At 42.5% G+C, this 25,990-nt stretch overlaps 1 protein-coding gene across 2 annotated transcripts in view; it reads right to left on the minus strand.

Moving 5' to 3' along the window:
- Positions 1 to 25,990, minus strand: part of MTMR12 (myotubularin related protein 12) — a 674,853-nt gene that overhangs the window by 240,579 nt on the left and 408,284 nt on the right. For both annotated transcript variants that reach the window (XM_085630615.1, XM_085630625.1), the window contains 2 exons: positions 15,404 to 15,528; positions 1,492 to 1,570 (listed from right to left, as the gene is read on the minus strand). In XM_085630615.1, the coding sequence (XP_085486741.1) occupies positions 1,492 to 1,570; positions 15,404 to 15,528 (204 nt within the window). The remainder of the gene's footprint in view (positions 1 to 1,491; positions 1,571 to 15,403; positions 15,529 to 25,990) is intronic.

Consider the following 25,990-nt stretch of genomic DNA (forward strand, 5'->3'; position numbering starts at 1 on the left):
GAAGGGCCACCTGCACGGCGATAAATGACAATGTGCGCGGCCGCCCAGACGCGCACTCTAGAGGGAACAGTGGCAAGCAGCATCCTTTGAGTCTGCGCTGAAGGACCCAGAGATACCTGGTAGGTACCATCTTAACTCTGCTTGAAATGTTATTGGTTACTTCCATGGAGGTAGCATTAGTTAACATAATGTGTGCTTGACCCAAAGCACAGGAGAGAAAGGCAGGAAAGGGAGGAGGAAGAGAAAAATACAGCAACACTAATGAAAGGGAGCACACAGTGATGAAAAACAACCTGCAATACTGAGGCAAAGCCGCATGTTGATATGGTGGCAGCCTTTTTTTTTTTTTTAATTAAGCACTGTTGACAGAGTTATGTAGCAACCATTTGACATGTTACAGTGTGTAATATCTTAGTAAAATGAGGCATAAAAGGGAACCTATCCATCTAATTAGATGTCAAAGATTGCTCCCAGGGGCTGTACATAAATACAGATAACTTGAGCCAAACTTGGATCCCTATATTAATGCACGTGGGAATACCCAAGACTGAAGGATCTTTTCAGTAGCTCATACACCAACAGGTTTTCTTCTATTACCCTATACCAAAATATTTTGAGAGTACGTTTCTAAAAAAAAAAATCAAATTCGGTATAATCTACTGTGATACTGTAGAAACCGATTTTAAGGAGTAGGGCAGAGTTTACACCACCTTCACAATAAATAGAATATATTGAGGCGGTGAGCTTGTTGGGCACCGTTTCTGAGCTAACAGCAGAAGAGAAGACATTTGGAATTCTACTCTTAAGGAAAGAGTTCGAGAATGGAACTGGAGTATTTACAGGTTTATGTCATATTACCTCCCCTTAGAACATTGGTGCTGGAGGGGATGCTTCTCCAAGGACAGAAAGTGCAGCTTTCTTTGTGCGGCCATAATTTCTCCCTTTTATTAGTACTATAAGACCTGTGTGCAAATTAACCATCAGGCCCCAAATGCCCAGAGAAGGACCCTTGCCAATCAAGATACAATGACAATGAGACGGCTGTTTTGTCACTATAAAGGGTACTGCTGAATTTACACAAAAGGATTTCTAATGCAGTAAACCACTTCATATAAAAAAACATCTTTGAACTGGAAAACAGCAAATATGTAGGCAAATGGTGTAGGCAGCAGACACGTCATCAACTGAACTACTGCTAAGTTTGTAGTCTTTCAAGTAAACAATTGACCACATGGGTCCAGTCACGAATGTTGCTGAAAGAGTCCTTAGTGTGGGGGCAGGCGCGAGGCAGTTCTGGGACATTGTTGAGTTAAGATATGGCAATGATGATAGGTGCCAGTTTGTGGATAAATCAGCATACTGCTGCACCTTAAGAAATGAAGTAGGTGTGTTATCTAAGAGTCAAACAGTTCAAAACAGGTCTATCCACATTCATAGACAGCCAATATATGTACTTAAAATATGAATGCCTCAAATCAGTCTTAAACAAACCTAATTATTTCTAGCCAGTTGCAGCTCTCGAGAACAGAAAACCATTTCACATCGGAGTCCCAATATTCTGTGCGATTATCTGTTGAATAAATTAATAAAGCGAATATTTAATACCAGTTTATTTTAAGCTACATGCAACAATTATTTGCAAAAGACTTTAAAAAAATCCAAGGTTTGGGGTTCTTTAATGTCATAAATCTGTAAAAGTAAGGTAAAACAATTTAGAGGCCATCACTGAATGTTTTACCATGAGAATCTTGTCAACTTTGATGATAGTAAAACCTTGTCACACAGACAATCAATTATATTTATATTTTTGATTTCCAATCTATGTGAAAGGTAGTGCTCACTCATCAGCACAATACAGAACGTTCACTATACTATTACCAACAAAAGGCACAAAAAAGATATTTTGTTTAGAATTATAATTAAAATAATTGACAAACTGCCATATTTGGACTACCATCAACACTGAGCCTTCAAGACTAATTTTGAAATTTTGTAGGCTTTTTTAAAGTTATTGTGTTCTATGCAATTAGAAAATGTTACTTACCTGTAACAATCGATTTGCGGCTTGTACTTCTGTAGATTTACATGCCGAGAAAAGTGCTGCCATCTAGTGCTGGGCTCAAATGTTGCAATTTTCCTCAATGAATACGAAATTTTTGTTTTGACGTTAACCGTGCTACCTCTCCTGAAACCCACAATGAACCAAAACACAAACTCCACCTTAACCCATTTGTCCTTCTCCTGGGGGAGACATTGGTTTTGGATTGTGAAGCATTATGATGTCTACAAAACTGGTATATGAACATATAATGTTAAGACAATCCGGGGAAGTGGCAAAGGTACATGTGAGCCTACAGGGCTGCAAGCTCAGCCAATTTTTACAGGTTAGTAACATTTTCTGTTAGAAACATGTGCCACTGTAGTTCACATGCTGTGCATAGACTTAAAAGCAGTACTCGTTCCCATACTGCGGTGGCTTACAAGCAGTAGCAGGTGATGTCTGGAACAATGGTTTAAGTACTGTTTGTCTGAGTTTACTTCTTGTAGTGCACGGATCTCCATACCGTAGTGTTTTGTAAAAGTGTTGATGGATTACTAAGTATCAGTTCTACAGAGATCTGCCAGCGGAATAATACCCAAAAAAGCCATTGTGGCACTTTGAGAAAAATAAAATGTGCTCTAGCAGTGGTTGACAATGTACATTTGGCTTCAGAGTACTAAATCTGAATGCATCATACAATCCGCCTAGCGAGGCTTGCCTTTGACATTATGGTGTTGATTTATGGTTGGGCAAACACAAAAAAAGTTACCTTGTTTTCCACATAGGCTTATTAAAATCGATGTAATCCATAATGGCTCTTCTAACATGTAGAGTAACGTGTAAGCGTTGGTGGCTTTGGAATGAAGGAATGTAGTACAACAGACCAGTTAAAAATAGTGTCACTTTTTCATGTTATCAAGAAAGAAGGGTGTTTCCTAAGCACAACTCTGTCTTTATGGCCTTGTTTAAAAGGTTCTTCGCTTAACAATGCATATAGCTCACTAACACTATGTAGGGAGGAGGGTGCAACAAGGAAAACCATCGTCTATGAAGGGAACTGCAGCTGGAACAAATGAAGGTGCTCAAAAGGAGGCCCCATAAGTCAAATGAAGACAATGTTAACATACCATGAAGGAATTGGCAATAGTGTAGGGGATATTACCTGTTTTGAGCCTTCTCGCTAAGTTTATATGTGTTGATAAATAGGCAAGGCCTGTCTTTTGCAAATGTAACAAATACAATATAATAGTATAACCCTGAGCAGAGTTGTTATGATCATTCTGCCTTTTTCGAAAATTTTAAATATTCAATCTGAATTTGATCCTAAATTTTCGACAGCTCCTTTTGGACACCACCCTCAAATACGTACCCCAAATCCAACTCCACAATGCACGATTTTAAACCACGAAGTCTGCAACAAACCAAACTAGCCATCAGTAGTTGTATATTGGGATCACAAATGGATCCTTGCCCTTCAAAAGTGGTGGGACAAGCTAATGAAGTTATTCATTCTGTGGTGATTGCCCTTTGTAATACCTCCTTGGAATCAGCCTTTGCCCCAGTTCTCTAGAAACAAGAAAACACAACACCTCTTTTGAAGAAACCCCAGCAAATCCAGATACTCTAGCAAATTAACGTCCAATTTCCCTGCTCACAACTCTCTCCAAGAGCCTTGAAAAATTGGTTAACAATGTATTACCTGACTAAGTGACCACGCATATGTTCTGCATCCGTCACAATAAGGCTTTAGGTCACATAATAGTACTGAACCAGCCCTGCTTGAAGTCTGTAACATCAAAATTACTTTTACCTAAAGTGAGAAGGCTGCCCTTGTTCTTCTTGATTTGTCAGTGGCCTTCAACACCATATTTCATTCATTACTTCCACAACGTCTATCAGAGATGAGCATCTGTGACTTGACGCATAAATGGCTTCAATACTTCTTCTCCAATATGTAACAAACAGTAACTATAGCCAGTTCCTCATCAAGAAATCACAGACTCAATATGGTATTCCTGAGGGATCAACAAGGAGTCCAGCCATATTTAATGTCGACATGGCCCCCCCGGTGACAATAATAGAATCTTTAGGAATTTAGGTAGGGTTTTATGCTGATGACACACAGCTTACTCTTTTGATGGACCGATCTGTGACTAATCCAGTGGCTGCTTTCAAAATGTATCAAAGGTAATTAAATGGATGCATCATAGCCTGCTAAAATACAAATTTGATAAGGCTGAGATCCTTGTTTTTGGACCTAGTCATAATTTTTCTATCAGGGACTGGTGGCCTGAAGGATTGGCTACCATCCTCCCAGAGCAGTAATTGCAAGAAACCTTGGAATTAAATTTGACAATGACCTCTCCTTACATCTCCAAGTTTTTACTGTAATAGGTATGTGTTTCTCAATTTTAAGATCATTAAAAAAAATGCTGGACTTATTTCCATGACAGGAGAACAAAACAGTGGTGCAAGTAATTAATTATGTCCAGATTAGACTATGTCAATAGTCTGTACTTGGATCTTCCTAAAGTTGAAACACTAGTGTTGGTCCACAGAGCTTACTATGGCATTGGCCAAAAATACTTCTTAGAGGCTCCAGCCTTACACTCCAAGCAGACTACTAAGACCAGGCAAGACCCTGTTATTTAACATGGCTACATTCAAGTTGAAAAGGAGGGGAGGAGGTTATTTTTCTTTTGTAGCAGCGAAAGCCTGGAACAAGCTCTCCTTGCTCTTTGCTCCATCAAAAAGGAGAATTTGTTTCGGAAACTCCTGAAGACTTGGTTATTCGCCTCACCTTAGTAACTATGGTAGAGGAATCTTATCTTGCTTGTTGGCTAGCACTGGGACACTCCCTGGGGCAGATATTAGCACTCTGCAAATCACCTCATTCACTTATTCATTCACGGTTTGTACATTATCAGGTAAGGGCTCTATGTTTTAATTATGACAGTGATGGATGAAACATTTCCATTTAGCTGCATAATACACCCTAGTGGTTGGTTAACTATCTTCTTTAAGTATTTCCATACATTCCTTAGGATGTTTTAGGTATATAGATACTCCCATTCTCGGACCTCGGGTGCAAAATCGAAAGACCACACTCCCTGGTCCTAGGCTGTATTAACCGACCCGAATGTTGTGTAAGCAGGTCGGGACGGAGTGAGGGTGGACTAACATTTTCAGAAGCCCTGACAACCATGACTGTTGAGCCTAGGTAGGACATCTGAGGAGGATTAATCACACTGGAACTGGACATATTTTCCTGATGACCCAAGGAATCACAGGTAAAGTGGAGAAAAGCATTTGCAATTTTTCCTGATTAGTTGATTTGTAGAACCAAGGACTGCGGTCATGCAGAGGCGTAGCTAGAGCTTGTGGCGCCCGGGGCTATCCCTCAGATTGCCGCCCCTGGGGCGGGGAGGGCGTTGCTGGGGAAAAAGGACGGCAAGCACTTGAAAGAGGACCGAGAGACACGTAGTATCGCCGCTAATAGTTACCTCGATCATGCAAGTTACATGCACATACATGACACGGTCCAAGGCTGCACAGTTGAATACACCGGTGACTGGCAGTACAAAATAGAACACACAGACTGCATGATCTATCTGGGGACTCAGAAAAACATCATGTGACATCCATCAGAGAGCTGCGTGAACAATTACCTGGTAATCCCCTCAGCACAATGCAAACATGCACATACATGACACTTTTCAGGGATCCATAATCTACAGCGGACATTAAATGACCATTCATCATGGTCCCCCATTAAAGCAGTGCACTTTGTGATCTGCATGGTACATGTTCTTTGCAGCAGGCACATGAACCCTCTGTGCTACCTTTCCAGGAGTCAACCCTTCCACTAGACAAAACCCGGATCTCTCTCTAGGAAGAACATTAATCACCGAAGTTATCATGACATTTTTATTGTTTCTGAAAATTGCTGGAGGCCAGGAAGGAGGCAGATAGTTTTAAAAAAAACATAATATACTTGCAAACACTACGCACCCACCTGTAATAGGTACCCAGTGCGGTCACACCGTTCGCACTGCCCTAACCTGCTCAAGGTTCATGTGACCTCAGTGACAGAGTCACAGTGACTGGATCACTGTTGCTCTAGGGTGTGCTGCTTTGTAGGCCTGCCCGCAAGACTGGAGATGAACTTCAGTATGGATTGTGGTGGACAGGCCTTCAAGGTTAACCCACAATTGACACCACTAGGTACACCCGCTTGTGCTAAGACATCAAGCCTTCTAAGGTCTAGTGGGGCCTTCTAATGTCTAGCATGGGAATATGCTTCCTCAGTAGAGTGGTCTGGTGGACTCGTCATGAAGGCTGAACCCAGTTCCCCAGTTCCAAATTCGACAGCTCTGGCCATAGTGCCACATCCTCTCCCCCACTGAACTCCATACTGCCCCACGGAGAGAAACTCGCACTGCCTTCAGCTACAACCTAATTGTGCCCGCTATAAACACTTGGATGTGGCTTAATTCAAATTATGCACTTGATAAGAGTAATATGCTGCCTAAAAAAAAAGTACAAGCAAACACTCATAGGTAATGCAAGATTAAGTAAAGCATGTGAAATGTAAGCAGAAACAACATGGTTACCTTAACGATCTCTCACTCACTATTCAGAAATCAGCGAGTGGTTTTACCTGAAAAGTTAAGGACATGACTACAGGGCCCTGAAGGGAACCGTTTCAATGTCCATTGCTTATATCCTTACAAAACGTAAGCAGTATAGTTTAAAAAGACCGCATCCATAAACACAGAGCCATGGTACACATTTTGTTTTCCAATCCACCCATCAACCAGGTATTGCAGTACCTCCAGGAATGGTACACTTTCCCACCTGGGAACAACAATGCTGTTCAAAGAAAGACTAGAAAACAAAAGTAGCACTTCCCTGGCAAACTCTGTAAAGTGAGGCTGATGTATTTGGATGTGAATAAAACCAATCCGGCCACTTTGCAACCACTCTGTCTTGCTTTATTTAGTTATGCATTTATTTTTCATATTTAAAACCTTCTACTTCTCTCCATCCCGCTGCATTTTAGAATAGAAAAATGTCAGAAAAAGGGCATTTCCTGCAAGAGTGTTTCTTTTTTGGATCCATTTCACAGGGAAGCAACTAAATGAAAGAAGGAAAGAGAGGTTGTGAACCGTTTCTTCAAGTTACGGTTTTCAATAAGTAAGGAGCAAGACAGAAAGAGAGGGAATAATAGGAAGAGAGGGGGGGGGAACAGCTGCCAGCACAAAAAAGAAGAGGACATTGCCCGAGTCCTATTTCTTCTCTGCCCGTCCCCAAACGTCCACGAAAGCAAGCAGAGCCTTATCTGAATACCTTTGTCCGCCCCCAAAATAGTGCCGCCTGGGGGGACCGCTTCCCCCTAGCTACGCCACTGTGGTCATGGGTACATGGACATGAAGTTTGGTCATTTTGCATATGTAGTGAACAGAACAACTGTATGCTGTATTGTTGGAAGTAACGTATGAACACCTGAGTGCTGATTTCCCACTTGTGGCTCTGCTGATAGATTTGTCTGAGAAGGTCTGTAAAGTCGTTGTCCACTCCATGAAGGCATTCTGCCAACAAATGTACTTGGTGGTGAATGGACCAATTTCAACCTTGTTTGCGCAGACACGACAAATGAGGTGAGTGGGTACCACCATTCTTTTAAATGGAATACATGGATGTCATGTTGTCTGTGCAAAAGGGCACTGCCTTATAGCAGATTTGCTCCTGAAAGACCCAAAGTGCTAGACGCACTGCAAATAGCTGCACATTGACGTGCAGAAGCTGCTCCTGTCCTGACCACCTGCATTGTGTACTCCACAACCAATGAGGGTAGTGTCTATTGATCATCGCTTGCAGCCTGACCAGTACTAAGTTCTGTCGTGAAGACTTGGCTCCTTCAACACCAGCTCCTCATATTTGCAAGTTATTTGGGCCCAGAGTCTTGTACGACACTCCTGAAAAGGATCCAAGTGCTACCTAACAGTTTTATGATCACATTAACTGTAAGTTGAGGCAATGTCCGATAAAGGGGAAGCAGCAGGTGAAACATCAGATTCTTGTTGCTTGGGTATGCTTTGCCTGTTACTGCACTCAGTGTGGCTTTTCGGAACCATTGACTTTGCAAAGGACAAAGGTGGTTTTTTTTGTACATTAACATAAAACCCTAATTCTGAAGGTGAATGGATTGTCATGCGTGTGCTAGTCATGGCTGCTCCATTTATCAGCCAATCATCTGGGTATAGAAGCGCATGAATGTGAATACGGCAACTCTACATCAAGATTTTGGTGAATACTCTAGGAGATGTTCTTACTCCAAAGGATAGTACTTTGATAATGAGCTCCACTTACATGAACCTGAGATCCTGGAAGGGATACGGATGGATAGATATATGGATTGGGAATCCTTGAAGTCGAGGGTCACCATATAGTGCCCCACTTGGAGGAGTGGATTGACATCCTGCAGAGTAATCATTCTAAAGTGATTTGGCACAATGTAGCAGTTGAGAGCTCGAATCATCTCTAGTATAATCTGAAATGTCTTGTCTTTCTTGGGTTTATGAAAGTAAAGGGAATACACCTTCTGCCCCCATTTGACTTTGTGGAACTAATTCAATCAATTGTTTAAGTTAGAGAGCTTGTGCCTCCTTCAGCAAGAGTTTGTGATGCTGCTTGATTATGTATTGTGGATTGGGATGCAATGTTGGGGGGTGGTGGTGTGTGAAATGTTAAGGAATAACCGTGGGATGAACAGGAACATACTCACTAGTGAGAGATTAACTCTTGCCACTGAGGAAGGTATAATCTCAGACTTCCCCCGAAAGGTGTTGGATTATTGGGGAGGTAGAACTATTAAGTCACTGTTTGGAGGTAGAGGCGCCTCTACCAATTGCACCTCTTCCCTTGGCATGGCCATTACCTCTAAAGACATTTCTAGATACTGTACTTGTTCAAACTGCTACTGACCTTCCTGAAAGGGCTACTGGAGTTAGAGGTTGATGCCCCTTTTGCTGATGGTCGGTGCCTGAGGTTTACAAAAACCTTGCTTGCACTACCAACGCTGCAAAATGGGTATGGCTTTGGCAGTGTCAGTACCGGTCTTAATTTTCTCAAGTATCTCATCCAAATATGGCCTAACAGATGCTTGTTATCAAATGGGAACCTTTAAAGACACTAGTGCACTTCTGGGTGAAAGTAAGAGACTTCAAACCATGCATGGTATCTGAGCAATATCAGTGCATTGATTTGCTTAAAAGCTATATCCAAAGCATATAAGGACCACTGTGCAATGGCAGTAGAAATTATTTTCTCCTTCTGCACTATCTTCTTAACTAATTTCTTGAGGATGTTGAGGAGGTATCTCCACCTCTTCTCATTGATACTTATCATACCTTGACAGGAGAGCCATTGAGTTTTAAAAATACCACTGTGGTGCAGCATCCAGTGTTACGTGCTTTTCTGCTGGGCTTACTCTCTTTATCTGGTACCAGTACCATGCATCTGGTACCATTTCATTTTTGTGTGGGCTACAAATGAGTCCGGGGGTATGTTGCCTTGTGTGAATACAAGATCCTGTCGGGAAGGCTTGAATTTCTTCTCCACTTTGGGATGAATGAGATTTTAGAGGGTCTTTAAAGTTCTCTGATGAGCACTTTAACATTGTTTTCAACATTGGAAGACAAGTGGTACTGGTGAGGCTTTTTTGGACGTGGATCATCGGTAAAGGCATGGTGCTCTCTGTGCCATTCCTTGCCGTGGAGCTTACGCTTCTTTGGAGATCACTACATGGCAGGACGATTTTCTTCACTATAACTAATTCTTATCGAAGCCAAGGGTGTTGGGGACAGTTTTCTATGTCTGCTACCCAAAACTCAAGGTGTTTTACTAGTCCAGGATGCTTGTGCAGTTTAAAAATGGACCCTTGAGACAGCTCATCTTGAGAGCCATAGTATAGGGAGGGGAAGAAAAATAGATTGCACAAGTCTTCTGTGGGTCATCAGGGCTACCAGAAGGAGCCACCATGCAAAAGCAAGTCATTTGAACTCCTTGGCAGATGGAGACTAGGTAGGGACTTGCAGTGCATTGTAGAATAATGCACCTTGCATCTATCCTTTTAATGCCAAATTGTAATTGTGTGTTGTATATAGCTTACCCCTACACAAGTCATTCTTATACAACCTGGCCCCAGGTTAATGAAGTGATCTGGCTTCGACGTGTTCAATATATTGGGTGAATTTGGGATGTTTGCTATTGAATGCCCACTATCTCATAGATGAAGGAGCTTCAGTTTTCCAGCCGAGAGTAATGGTTTGGTGCTCAGTGGTTGCGGAGGAAGGAAAACGTGTCCAAATACGATGGCGAAAAAAGATTCTAATGTGTAGCCTGGGTCCTAATACAGTGGGAGTGTCAGGAGAGGCAGCACACTTTACCCCAAAACCAATACTCCTTCTTAGGAGAAAAACAATGGGCTGTATTGAAGCCCAACCCTAGATGTCTGGAGTGTGTACACCATGTCATCTACAGCAGCATATGCTGCAAACGTGTTTCTTTCCACTTATTGGACAATCAATCCGCATCATAGGGATGATCATAGGGATCAAAGGAATGTAGACCCAAGAGGAGAACTAGTGGACTGTAAATCAGCCTTTGGCTGTGTGTAAATTCCAATGGCCCAGAAAAATGTTGTGCAGAATTTCTTGTTCGAATTTCCACTTGGACAGAAGGTGTAAACCCAAGCTTCAGCTATCCAGGGCTCCAGACTGGGCAGTAGTAAGGCACAGTGGAGCACACCCAATTTCCACTCCAATAGAAGCCATACACTAATAAGTGGGACTTCAAAGACATACAGCTCTGATACCCAGGTACCCCAAAGCAGCCCTTCATAACCAATCAATGTAAGAGGCTACAATCATCACCTACCTGGTCATCTGCACAATAGCAGGTGCCCCCAAAGATGGGAAAGGATGTTGTGGAATTCAACAATGATGGGACTGGTGCCTGTGTAATGTAGCAGCACAAGAGAAAGCAGAGGGAATACAGACACATGCAAGAGAAATGCCGGAGTTATTCAGGCCCATAGAGAGAAAACATGCAGCCCTCTTGTTTTTCTTTTCCTAAAACGGTACCAATGATAAAGAATGCCTAGAAAATCCAGCTACAAGAGGGTGTATCCAGCTGACACTCTAAGATGGTGAGTTCTATCACGATATTCAGTACGTGCTGTGGAGAGGACTTCAAATAGTCTGTGTAAGGCCCTGGGCCCAGAGGAAGGACATTTTTGCATTGAGTTTCCAATTACGAAAAAAAAACCTTAGCGTCTATTTAATTCCAATGAAGCTTGTCACAAACAATAACCTGCCCCATCAGAATTAGGAACTTTTTACTTTCACCTCGAGTTTTCAGCTACAGAAAGTAGTGAAAGTCTGGGCCATAATGAGGAATTCTCAAGGAACTCAGCCCCAAATGTATTGACTTCCCATTACTCCGTACTCGCGGCATAGGTAACTCCAGCGATGGTGAACTAATGGCCCCTTTCTCAAGCCACTCGTAATGAGGACCTCAGAATATTGCCTAAACTTCAGCACATTAACAATTATTGTGCTTTTCCACTTGCCCCAGGTAACCACTTCATGAGACTTTGTAAATAGATTTGGGAGTCTTATCCAGATTACAGACCCTGCACTACCTAGTTCAGCACTCCAATAACAATTTCTGTTCTCCTGAGAGAGATTATTTTTCTTCTGAACTGCTCATGATGTTCGAAATCTCTGTAACCGACCCAGTGCCCAACATAGATACAGCAGACCTGCACAGTCGTCACTTTAGACGGTTGTCAGCACCTGAGCCCTGGTGACCGTTCTGAACTTGCGCATAGCGAGATTAAATCATAATGATGTCATAAAACAAAATTTTGTCCATTTTGCTTACAAAGAAACGTTTGAAATATTATCTCTGGCCCCTTTTTGGGATCAGCATTTTTGCTCTTAAAAGCAGGAGTGGGTGGATCAGACCAAAATTGCTGAGATGCTCAAAGAGGCAGGGGTGCTCTGAACGGAATGACTGAGGAAGCTGTACAAGCACATCCATTCTATAGAACCAAACAGACCCATTTAATTGTGGTGATATGGATCCAAGAGTGGCCATAGCGAGAATAATAGCGGAGACCCAAGGAAAACATTGTGACGTCTTGGACTCTTGAGATCTGATAACATGAGTGATTTGCCACCTTCTTTGAGATGCACAGGTCAAGAAAGATAAGGCAGCTGCCAAAGCCATGGTACAAAAAGTCACTCATCATAAAAGAATACAAAGCTTCACTGATTGAAAATAACTGCAGTCTGGCAGCTTTAATTGGTGTGGCATTACACTAATAGAGTTGCTTTCTCTAGAACTCAATACATTTTGCTTTCTTCTCAGTTTGAAGGAACTATACACTATCCTCCATCACCACTATGGACCAAGCAGCGAGACTATAGAAAACAAATATGGAATTGTCCTTAGTTGCAGGGTAATTATTTTACAGAGACTGAGTTGGATGGATCGGAGAGTGGAGTCTTCAAGCCTTTCTAAGCCTGCTGTAGGATTTGGGGCTCAAAGGTCATCTGTGAATGGGGGTCAGATTGCCACTAATACGCAAGTTCCCTTGTGATTTGGTGGGGGTGCCAGTATCCCAATGGACAGAGCTTAAAAGGCTTACAATATGACCAGTGTGTATCAAATGGCATTAGGCAATTATTTGTACTTACAGCATTGTGGTCAGTCTCAGGGAAAATCAAGTGCTGAAAGTAATGAGGCTAGAAGAAGCAGGAATGCTAACAAAACAATCCGCATCAAAATGGGAAAAGCAAAAAGACTGAAAAGGGCAACCTTGCATCTATCCAGTAACATGGGTGCATAGGAGAAAGGGTAGGAATCAGTCCTGGTACTGGTGTGGTATGTGGAGCTTGAAATGAAGAAGCCAAAGTACTTTCCTGCTCTACAATTTGGCACTATATTAGAGTCTTAAACCAGGAGAGATAACAGCAATCTGGCAGATACAGTGCACATTAATGACGCATTGCAGAAGTGACGTTCCAAGTCAATACCAAGCTGTCCGAAGGATCGAAAGTGTCCATTGTGTACACCCTGGACTGAACCTTCTAAAGACTTAACTATTTGAGCATCTATCCTAACTCTGGATTCCATCTTAGTCCAGGGGTATGAATAGGGATGAATACTTCAGGGAATCTCCAGCCCCTCCCAAATCAGACACAGAGCATGTACAGCTGACCTTGGCACTTCTCCAGCAGAAGAAATATCTCCCAACAAGACACACCCATGTAGATGGCCAGCAATTCTCTATCTTTCATGTGCTTTGGTGAGGAGACGGATAACACTCAAATACTGGAGAAGCTGACCAATTCTGCTGTTTTTGTGTGAGACTCTTGCTTACCTACTTGGTATCTTTCTACTTATCAATATCCTTGTGTACTGAGAGAGAACTTGATTTGAGGGGTGTGCCAAAGGAGTAACGAAGTGGAAAGGCTTGTCAAACTGGGAAAGACATAGAAGTCACTTAGAATAGAAGACTGCGCAACATAGTGGATTCCCACCAGAGTCACTAAAGTGTAGTGAGACGAACAATGAACTGGGCTTATGGAGGGAATAATGCATGACCTTTGAGCTAAATTGGTAAGAGCGTATGTTCCCAGAAAGAAAGTTCCCTAATGTATGGGCTTGCTTGTGATCTTCGCACTCCTGTGAAGAATTGAGGCTTGACACAGGAGGTTTTGGGACACTTGGTACCCATTCCCTGAATGTTGCCTATTTTGTGTATAACACTTAGTTGCTCTGTGGAATGAGCTACAGGGTATAAGGTAGTGGGGCATAATGTCCAGCGCTCATCTGAAGGCCATGTGCAGTAGATCTGTATGCACATGAACGTTTCCTAGCTATGGCCAAAGATACTGCATTGTCTACACTGCCTGTTCTGTGAAGCTTATAAGTGTACACAGTGTATTGTGAGAGTCCAGGGACCGGGTAGATACATTAAAAAGCTTCTGAAATTCACTGAAAATACATTAGTTAAGCGGAGGTAAGTTAAGCTTCAGTTAATGTTTTGTTGGAAGCAATCAAATTATGCAATTTAAAAAAAAGCCTGGATAGTTGAACAATGTCTACAACATCCAAATGGTGTCACAGCCGCTACTACAAATGGCATTGAAAACAACCTTAGTTTACCATTTTTTTGTGAGTCACTGGGAGGATTATATTGGGAAAAATCAGTTGAGAGACAGAATTACCTATTGATTGAGTGGTTGAGTGATTGAGTGGTTGTTGGCTGCTGGCAAGTCATGTGTGATGGAGGCACTTTTAGAAATTAGGACAGATGCAAGGTCAGAAATATTGATGGGGGTTGTGTGTAGCTGTAAATGTGATGGAGATTGTTGGAGAAGTCCTTTTGATAGGGCCATGAAGCAAAAAGATTATGTTGAGTGAGTGTCACATGGCGTGTGTGGAGTATGTGGAGCCACTGATGAGTTGGTTGAGTTCTAACATTGCATGGTTGTATATGAGAATGCGAAGAGATGAGGAAGACTGTCTGTAAGTACCATTATTGATAGGGGCAAATTTACATTGTAGCAAAAGAGATTTATAGTCTGCTGCAATGAAGCTTGGATAGGGTGTGAAGGACTGCTTTGACCAAGATAAGGGCATAGTTATCCAAATACTCAAAGACTAAATACAGGATTTTGGAATGGACATGACCATGTTTGTCAAATCGGTATTTGGAGAATGAGAATGCAGTGGGCAGCTGAGGTCTCCAGAGTACAGTTGGAATGAGATGATGGGCATTATAGGACAGATCATTAGCATTAGATAGCATTAGAGTTAAGCCCAGAGGTTATTTTGGTTGATTAGTGTTATTGAGCCTGGAAGTGAGTGTGAGTACTTGGATGTTATTAGCAGTGTGCCATAGGGTTTTATTGCTGGTGTAAGGCGATGACCTTTCCAGATATTTGCCGATCTAAACACTCCGACTTATGAATGTATTGGATGACCAAAACTAGTCACCTCAGAAATAATGTACCACCACAGACTTTTGGAAACAGCTTAACATCACTTGAATAGTAAATCTTAACAGTTAGTTTGCATCATGGGGTACATCACAATGGTCAAGTTAAGAAAAGTACATCAGCCTAGAGGGCAAAGCGGCAAGGCTGAGAAGCAGCGCACCTCAATGATCATAAAGTGAAGGGAAAAAAAAAAACTTTCTTCTTTCGCTGCACCCATTTTCCATATTTCTCTATTTCTATAAAAGAAATACACAGACAATTTAAAACAAAATAAATATATGTTTACCAATATAAAATAGTTGTTTGAAGCGATTGTAAGCAGTCTGAATTTCTTGAAGGGAAGGGAGATTGACCGACAGATCTTCATATATGGTTACTTCATAAGGAGGTCTGTGAATGATATTTTCTATTCTGAATAGGACACAAGATAAAAAGTCAGAATTTTAAAATGCAGGGCTGGTTCTATAAATGTTCATATCAAACAAAGAATGTTATCATGCAAGGACAACAATACTAATGAACAGAAAATTTGAATTGGAAACACACACAAGCTAATTTGTAGATAATAAAAACTAACAAGGGTTAAATTACTTAAAATAACAAAAATATGGTATTTTTCTTTTCAGATGGTATTCTTAATTTACTGAGTGGTTGTATCCTGTCAAAAGTGTTAAAGAGTATAATGAGATAAATGAGATAAATGTGATCAACATGCAGAAAAAATATATAAAGAATTACTTTTGAAAATAAATTCTTAAAAGGCTGTATTAGTCAAGATTATTGTGAAATAATAACTTGACTGGTAACTAATCGAAAGCTGTGTGGCCCAGTTCTATTTTCATGCATTAGTTACTAGACCTATGCAGTTACGGGTCATTGTGGCACAGTTGCTTGTAACATGTGTAATGTAACTATGGAGAAAGAAAATTAAGCAGGATAAGGCCCGATAAAAAACAAGCGCTCTAACATGATGAGAGACCTCTTATGATGATGGTAAGTTCCTGACTCTTGGGGAAGCAGAAGAGGTTCTCTGAGTGTGCAAAGCCACTTACTACAGCATATACAATGCTAGGACAGCCAAAATCTGGACTATGTTCCAAAAAGGCCCTGCATAAACAACAACATTGGTAGGGGATTAAAACTTGCAATGCAGGGAACGATCAACAGCGAAGATCTACAAGGCCCTCTGAACTGACAAGGCTGAGCAGTGTCTGATGACTCTGACAGATGGGGAATGGTCTAAGGCCTGTACACACCTTAAGCAAGTATTTAGCAATGAAAACAATTCAAACTAGCACGATTCAATGACTTGCTTTTAACTTATGTAACCCTGAAAGTGCTAAGTATAATATAGATCGGTTACTCAGACACTTGCCCTACATGTAACAGGGACGATGAGGCTTTAAAAAAAGATGACCTGGCTATGAATTCTGAGATGTACGGGCTAAATTGCATCTGGCTGGGGAAGCTGAATCCAACCCATAGAAAATATTTGCCAGGATTGGTCCCAGTACCCAAAAAGAAGGATGCATAAATTTACCATATGCCGAATGATGTATTGGAAAACAGCGAATTTCCATTCTGTGGCTTCAATCACTCTGATCACAGCTAGCTAATTTCCATAAAGACATAGAAGAGTGGGCTGTAGTATACGATGTGCACATGAGTGCTACTTTAAGAGACAAGAAAATTAATGAAGACCTGGCTGACTAGAGGCTGTTGCTTCATAAGGCAATTGATCCTCCAGGCACTAGACCACTTTGGTACACATGAAATCTATTTTTCGGGCATACAATTGAAAGAGATACAGCGTGACTGCGAGCAAAAAGCCACAAGGTGAATAGACCACTCTAAGAGCAACAAGTAAATGGTAAAACAGATACTGGAACACCACATGACAGTCCCAGAACAAACCCAGTGAAGGAACAAAGAGTTCATCTACTTGAGGTTCACCAGAGGTTTTATAATTCTATATCAGCACTTAAGGCAGGGGAAACTGAGGCCCATTATGCAATGTCATTGTACTTGACAAACATTTGTTATCAAATGTATTGGTACAAGGTACCCTTAAGTGCTGTTACTCTGTAAAGATTTGATGTGATGATACGCATATGTCATGCAATTTTGAATGCCGGTAATCTTGTATCATAATGAATGTTCATTCTCATTTCTATGTTCATTCAGATCTGTAAATTATTACAAAAAAGGTTAAATAAAAAACAGACGCACACACATACATATATATGTTTACATAAATATTTATATGCATGTTCAAAACTAGAGTGAAGTTTAGTGTTGTCTCAATTATATAGTCTCACAGTTTCTCCCCAAACCATATCCTGGTTTCTGTAATAGTCTCACGTGCACCACAATGTGCTATGTTAAGCACCTCATGTTTAATATGTACCTGTTACAATATAAATGTTCAATGTAACGTTGTTTATGTACCATGGAGAAAGGTGCATGCTTTACAATATGCCTTGTCAACTCCCACCAAAAGAGAATAGGGCCACAAGTTATGTGTGACAGGCTTATACAACGCGGGCACCTATGGTGACGAGATGTAATGCAATCAGAGAACATAAAGGCCACATGTATTAACCTATTTTGCATTTGTAAATGGTGCGAATCGCTAAATGTGACCATTTTGCGAATGCAAAATAGCCTTTCAAGATGTATGAAAGGATTTGACAGTGCATTGTAGGTAATCAAATTTTTTTAGCGATGACCTAAAATTGTGACTCCAAATAGGGAAATCGCAATTTGCAATTCCCTTAGCACATGTACCAAGCATTTCCTAAATGCAAACTGAGCATTTAGGAAATGCTATTGCCATCGACTCCAAGTCGATGGTAACCATGTGCAATTTTTAAAAATGCACAAAAAATGCATTTTTCAAGGTGCCATGTAGCCCACATATGCCCCTAGGGCATGTGTGCACTTTACATGTGCCCATTTTTTATGGAGGGTGCTTCAGGGGGGCCTTAGGCCCCCGGGCATGCTCAATTTTGCATTTCCTAACTTGTAATTACCAATTAGGTAATTCCAAATTAGTTAATGCAAAACCATTCGCCCCATGTGCCTTTAGGCCCATAGGAACTAATGGAGTAGCATTTCCTAATAGCGATTCCCTAATAGCGATTGCGACTCTATAGAAATCGCTAATAGGGAATCGCTCTTTTCTTACATACCATTTTGAATTCCTTAAATAGCGATTACCTAAAATTCGCTATTTAGGGAATGCAAAATGGAACTTTGATAAATGTAGCCCATAGAGTGTGTATAGAGCTCCTAGTTTGCACTTCAAAACCATATGGGATAAAAAAAGAGATCTCACCTACACTTTGACTAAAAAATAGATCAATTTCAAGAACACCACTGTGGGTCCAAGGATCTGCAAGGGCCTACTAATAAACCCCACAAAGGGGAGAGTATAAGAAACATCACCCCTTGTCTCCTAATTTGTTGTTTCATGCTGTCAAACTGGACATTTAGCAGGCAAACCTAGATTACCTGCAAGAGAGGATGTGGGAGGGAGGAAGAGGTCAAAAACAAGACGACCCTATGTAATTTAAATCACAAGTATTTCAGTCCATTCCTACTTCCTGCAACTTTCTCACCCTAGTCCTTGATCACTGATGACGTATAAAGTAGTGCCTAAGGCAATAACGGCTTTCTAAAAGCATGTATTTTCTTCTTAATACATGGCCATGAATGTGCTAGTGCTTGCCTATGGGATTGCCTTGCATTTATGTGATGGACAATTCCCTGCCAGCAATCTATTTGACTGCCTTAGCTCTTTCAGAGTGGCCCAAATGACCGAATTCAACTGTTGCTCATTTGTCAGCACTATCGTTTGTTAAGACCATTCACTAGTAGTAGCCATTGATGGTTTAGTATCCATACAACTTGCACTGAAGTAGACACAGAGCTGCTTCAAAGATCTAAAAGAGATTGTTTTAGCCACATAGATCCTAATATCAAGAATGGGACCTTCATCTCCTCTTATAGCAAACATGTGAACCTAGCAACAGAAAGGGTCATTTCCTGTATGCCTGGCAACAAAGTCCAGCGTCAATTCGAGTACCACTGTACCAGGAATGAGGCACAGGCAGAGATCAGAAGGCAATAAATGGCCTAGCTTTCCCCACCTTTTAGGCGAACCACTGCTGAAGGGGGAGAATCATGACAGAACAGAAATGTAAAGAGGTTTTATATTATGACTTAAAGATGTAGCAGCCTCCATACCATAGGAAGGATCCTAAGCAGTATGAAGGGAATTTACAGAATGCCAAGAAACTTTCAACCCTTCTAAAGGTATCAAACAAATCAACCCCCATGGTTCAATGCAAACCTAGGTAGCTGCACATGACACCCTTAATGAGATAATTGCCATATGCCAAAGAAAAAACAAACTTGTAGGAAATCCATGAACTTTATGGGATCATAGGAGAATGATTGCTAACTGTGGGGCCTTGATTACAAGTAGGTTGTAAATCCATGCACAGATTTTTGGTGTACGGAACTACCTGACATCTCCTCAGGTAACTCCACCAATTACGAGTTAGAATTCTCAGAATGGGCAATAACTGTACTGACACAAAAATACTATGTAGAATTTGGCATTCTGAGAGGTTTAATGCACACATTTACCATACACATATACCACTTGCTTGCAGCAGATGGTAAATATTCGCAGTCGGAGCCTGATTTAAGAAGGATGAGGGAGGGAGTGAAGCGGGTAAGGAAGGGAAAGAGAAATAGAGTCATGGGATGAGAGATTATGATGTGCTTCCCCCTTGCCAGAGAAAAAGGTGGACATGGGCCGAGGGTTTGGCTGCTATTGCAGCCCAAGCCTCTAAGAGACTTTACGTACAGGTATTTCTGACCAGTAAAATCAGGTCTGGTGTTCCCACAACCACGAAACCTGGGTAAGAAAAAACCGAACATAAGTCAGGATATCCTAGAAAACCTGCGGCCCATCTCGTTGCTACCTTATCTGGCGAAGGTGGCCGAAAAAATAGCTAACAGCCAACTCATGGCCCATCTAGAGTCTAATAATGCCTTCCACAGTTCTCAATCAGGGTTTAGGGCAGGATACTCCACTGAAACCGCCCTTCTGAGAGCGACCGAAACCTTACGGGCAGGCGCTGATGAGGGCCAGACTATGGCACTGATTATGCTTGACCTTAGTGCCGCGTTCGACACTGTGGCACATTCCATCTTGCTGCAGTGTCTGAACAAAGCCGGGGTCACCCAGGAAGCACTGGGCTGGCTAAAAGCCTTTCTCACCAACCGCTGCTTCCAGGTTCAGAGAGGCATGTACCTCTCTGATAGCATAGCTTTAGAACAGGGGGTACCTCAGGGCTCTGCCCTGAGCCCCACCCTGTTCAATCTTTACATGGCCCCCTTGGCTGAAGTGGTTGAATCGTTCGGCATTGAATTAGTCTCATATGCCGACGATACCCAACTCCTCATCTCCCTGTCCCAAGCACCCTCCATTGATGCCGACAACTTTAAAACCTGCATGCAGGCTCTGGCAGGCTGGATGACCCAGCACTGCCTGAAGCTAAATGGTTCAAAAACGGAGGTTCTGGTAATTGGAGGCAGGGATACGAGCTGGACCAAGGAGTGGTGGCCATCATGTCTGGGGCCGTTACCCACTCCCTGCAAAGCAGCTAAGAACCTGGGGATCTGGGTTGATCCCAGACTCTCCTATGACAACCATGTGCACAAAGTGGTAGGGAAATGCTTCGGGGTGATGAAGACCTTGAACCGTACCCTAGACCTCCTCCCTCTTGTAGCCAGGCGCACTATGACCCAAGCTCTAGTGACCTCGAGGATAGACTATGGAAATGTGCTTCTGCTCGGAACAACACAAAAAAACATCAGGAGACTTCCAGTACTCCAAAACACGGCAGCACGCCTAGTCCTTAGACTCCCAAAAAGATCAGCCTCTAAACCAGCCCTAGCCACTCTGCACTGGCTCCCCATAAAAAAGAGAGTCCTATTTAAAGCACTTCTAATGTGCTACAGGATCATCTCACACAAAGCTCCCCCCTACATGACTGATCTGGCTATCCCCTACGAGCCTAACAGAACTCTCCGCTCTGGGGGAACTGGATTGCTTAAAATTCCCCGCGTCAAGAAAGCCAGAATGGGTGGTTGTTCTTTTCGTGTAATGGCTGCCAAAGAATGGAACTCTCTCCCCATGAGTATCAGACTAGCGGATTCAGAGACCTTGTTCAGAAAACTTCTGAAAACCCATCTGTTTTCCCTTTAATTTCCCTCTCCTGGCCCTGACTTTACTCCACAGCGCGGGGACACGCCGGGATGGCGTCACCATGCGCTTTACAAGCCCCTTTATTATTATTATTAAACAACAGACCGTTTGTGATCGGGCGCCATGAAATTACACCAGGGAATGCCACTCTTCCAACTTGCAAATCAGGCCCTAAGTGGAGCAATGAAAGTAAAAGTCACAATGATTTCAATAAGCCCTGAAGGGGGAAAGGAAGCATTATTCTGCGTAGCGCAGGATTCCAGTGCTAATATATCTTTATTGCTCGGACCCTCCCTCTCACTTTATATTGACAGGTGCAACCTCTGTACGTATTGCCAATCGCAAGGGAGATGGGATTAGAGCAGCATATAATTAATTGACCAGTCTGCTGATGAGAAGGGAAACAATGACTTCCTGTGCAAACATTGCAGAACAATCGCAACCAAGAAGCTCTGTCACCTTACCTATGTCTATATTACTACGATTGAGGGTAACACAAATAAGAGGCCAAAGGAAGGTGAGGGAGTTGTTGTCCATGTACGATGTTCGTGGATCCTGTAGTAGTAAAATGGATGTTGGCATCCTGGCTGGAGCCCATAATCCATGTCAGAAGTGGCTTACCTGACAGTGGGTCTCAAAATCACTCCTTGGAACAGTTAGACTACCAAGAAACCCTTTGCTGAGGTTATTTGCCTGAAAAAAGATCAGTCCCAGAAATGTATTAGGCCTGAGTGAACAGATAATAGGACTCTGCCCATCGTCAGTTCTGATGAGTAATTAAAATCAGGGCACTTGAACTCCAATCTTCCCTGTTGAATGAGATAGCACTGTGCTGCCTGTCGCATCAAAATTCTACAAAATTTCAGGTGCAAAGAAGACTAATGTTCCGAGACTTGAAGATAGCTCCCTCCAAGACGCAACATAATTATGGTTTGTTTAAACCCTTTAGGTTAACCTGTTGCCACCTACCCAATGCTTCCTCCATTTATTGCGGAATTTAGCTGTAATGGCCAGAAGGCAAAGGGGTGCAGAAAACTATTGGGGAGGTTAGCCAAGCCGAATCATCACTGCCGCTTTCAAGCAAAAATAGAGAACATTTACGTAGCAAAACGTGTTCTAAACAACCTGTTGATTAAGTGCATGTAATCACTGTGATCCAGTCCCAATATTTCAAAGGCCAGTGATGCCAAATATCATTAAACTCTGGTATCAGGCTTACTGAACCCTAAAGTTGGATCTCACCTTGTTGCCCTCTTCGAGCTACTAACAAGCACCAGGAAAAGAAGAGTTCATTAGAGGAGCTAGAGCCTTTGCTGAAGGGAGACCCTGCACTTCTTAGTGCTAAAAACTGTCGCACTCATCATCAGAACTTGGGTCCCTCTGGGACTTTTACGGATGAATCATTCAAGCAAATAAATTGAGTGTCAAGCCTGATTTCCTAGGGCTAGCACACTTCCTGAATCAGATCTGAGAACAGCTGCTATATTTACTGAGGTTTGGCATAGCTAAATGACAGAAGAGTTTTAGGAAACATGCAGCCAGGAGGGCGATCTGGGACAAGATGTTGAGATGCAATGTACATAACGATGACGTCCCATTACTCACATATGCATAAACGCTGACTGTTCACACAACAGTCATATCCTCAATACAATGGTAATTAGAATGAGTTTACCTTACTCTCTCTAACAGGAGTACTCCCTGGAGAACAATACAATGGTTTTTGTTTTTATGGAGAGGGTATACAATTGTCTCAATGATTATCTTTTTTCAGGGGATACCCTCCCCATAACCTGACCCAGGATCTCACAAAATAAAATGTGTTTCGTCACACACCTTTCGTATGTTAAAGGCATTTGATGTAGCGCAAATTTTTTGTGGTGATAAATATCTGTACATCTTGCCCTCAGCAAATATGTTCGGCAATGGTTACATGATCAAGCAATTCCTTTTTTAGGTCCTGCAAGCGTAGGCTGCGCACATGCGCAGTCTCGCTGGCGAGATTTAATGTTTTGGGGATTTTTCAGTAAAGGGATTGAAGCCCCGTCCCTCTTTCGCATTGGCCGGCGTCACCCTTTATGCTAAACGGCGGCCAGCCATTGGGAAAGAGCTGTTGGTGACGTTTTCGTTCGGCTTTTTCTGCCGTCCCACTTGGACGGCCTCGCTTGCTTTCCTTCTGAAGTAAAAGGTTTCTTATCTTTATGAGGCCAAACACATTGCCCCATAAAGACAAGAAACCTTTTAGCATGCGAGGCCCCTCCAAGTGGGACGGCAGAAAAAGCCAAACGTAAACGTCATGGCCTGCCTGGCGAGCGCTTATTTAAAAGAGACATCACTTCAGCTGATGTCTGCGCCAAGAAGCCCACGACACTTCCCTCATTCATGTTCCACTCCACCTGAGCCCAGCAGATGCCCCCTATAGCCCGTGACCCCCGCCCCCTATTCTATTACAGTTACTTTCATAGCAATGTATATATGTTATGTTACTTATATTTTGTATACTGCATAGCTGGATAATTCCTTGGCCTCTTGGCGCTGTAGGTTCTTGGGCAGACTGCTGTCTGTTTTTCTGGGTTTGTCCACCTCGGGGTCACCGCGGGAGGAAAGAGCTCAGAAGACCCTCCCTAGCCTATATATGGATACCGTGGCTTGTGGGTCAGGGGTTACCCTGCGATGGTGCTCTGCCAGGAGGACAGTATTGTGACCTTCATCCTTCACCTATGTATAAGTTAAATGTGCCATAGGTTTTCCCTGTGGGATGTTCTACAGGTGCAACATCATACCTCGAGACACTCAGGCTAGCCCGTGTGAGCTTCAGGGTCCTAGTCGGTCATCGAAGCGCTACAACACGCTGCCGAGTTACCCCACGAGCTCTTTCTCTGCTGGACATAGCGCTGCGCACAACTGTTCATGTCACCGACTTCTGTGCAGCTTCATTCTTATATTTGGAGACCTCCGTGGCTGAGCTCATTTCGGGCATTTCATTTTACTTATATTATTTTTAGTTCATTTTTATGTAGCGTTTTCACTTCCTATCAACAGTTTCAGATCCCCGATGACAACGGTGCGGGCTTCAAGACAGCTAAGTGAGCGAAATTTAACACCTACAGGACGGCCAGGGCCCGTCTCTCTTTCTACGTGGTGCTTTTCAGAAGGGGGGTGCAAAATTACAATTATGGATGTGCAAAGGGTTATTTCGCGCCACAAACTTTTGAAAAACTCCCAGTTTTCACACTTAACGTACTTCTAGATTTCCCCTGGTTCACGTCACTGTCTGAATTGTTTTTCTACCAACAGTGAGGTCATTTTCATGCTACCAGCGCCCACCCGAGCCAAACACGTGGTGTGAGTCACGCTTATTGCTTTTTTGAATCCTAATTTAATAGGCTGGGAATTACATAAATCCTGTTTTCTGCCTAGTAAATCTTTTACGTGTTCAACAAGGGCGCACGCGACCTACATTGTAGTAAACTAATATTTATTCACAGCTCTCCTGAAGCAAGCAGCTTAGCAAACTACCCAAAGCTGAAAAGTGTTATTTCGACCTATGCGAAGGTTTTTAACAACAACAAAAAAACGAGGCATCTTCTTAGACCCGAAATTCTAATTCTAATGGCATAATTGGGTGAAATCCATCATTATGCACATTCATGAACTTTAAACATTTTAAAATGCCCTTCAATTAACCTCCTGGCGAAGTTCGCCAGGTTTTCTGGGAAAAATTCTCCTTCACACAGGATGTTTGAAAATCTTTATTAGAAAAACATGTTTCACTCAAAAGTCAATTTACAAATTCCCCGTCCTTTGTTCCCCCAAAAACATTTTTTAAAAGACATTTGTGGAGTTTTCCTATAGTTGTGCCTGCTTGAAATGGCGCGCTTCCTCACGTGTTAGTGCTTTCTGGAGGTGTCTCACAGGGTGATTTTCCCAGGACTGTGGGATCTTAACCCTCACACTGACCTCAGCAGGAACTCTCCCATACACTGTCAGCCAGGGGGCTCCCCACAAAGACATGGTGTGAGCGGCCAAGTGAGGTCAGGACATGGCATAATGCCCTGCACTAATGGCGGGTGTGCTTCAGAAGTGCACTCACTAACCCCTCACATACACGCTGTCACCCACACACAGTCAGCCAGGGGGCTCACCACAAAGACATGGTGTGAGCTCCCACAGTGAAATCAGGACACAGCCTAATAACCTACACTAATGGCTGGTGTGCATTAGGAGCGCACCTTACTAACCGCTGACCTACACGCTGGGACCCACACACAGTCACCCCGGGGTCTCCCCACAAAGACACGGCGTGAGCTGCTACAGTGAGCTCAGGACACGGTCTTATAACTTTCACTGCTTCAGAAGTGCACTCACTAACACCTCACATACATTCAGCCCTGCCTCAGCAGACTCGGGGAAGCCTCTTGTGACACTTGTGAAAAGCTGTAGCGCGTCAGCAGACACTGGAGAGAAGGAATCGTGTGTGGGTGGCGAAGTGTCACACATGTAAATAATTGCGCACGCATCTTTTTCTTCGATTCACCATTAATACAAAGCTTTATTTTAAATATTTCTCTGCAATCTATTTCTTCTTCC

This window comes from Triturus cristatus, chromosome 2_1, assembly GCF_964204655.1.
Source record: "Triturus cristatus chromosome 2_1, aTriCri1.1, whole genome shotgun sequence".
In the NCBI taxonomy this organism is placed as follows: domain Eukaryota; kingdom Metazoa; phylum Chordata; class Amphibia; order Caudata; family Salamandridae; genus Triturus; species Triturus cristatus.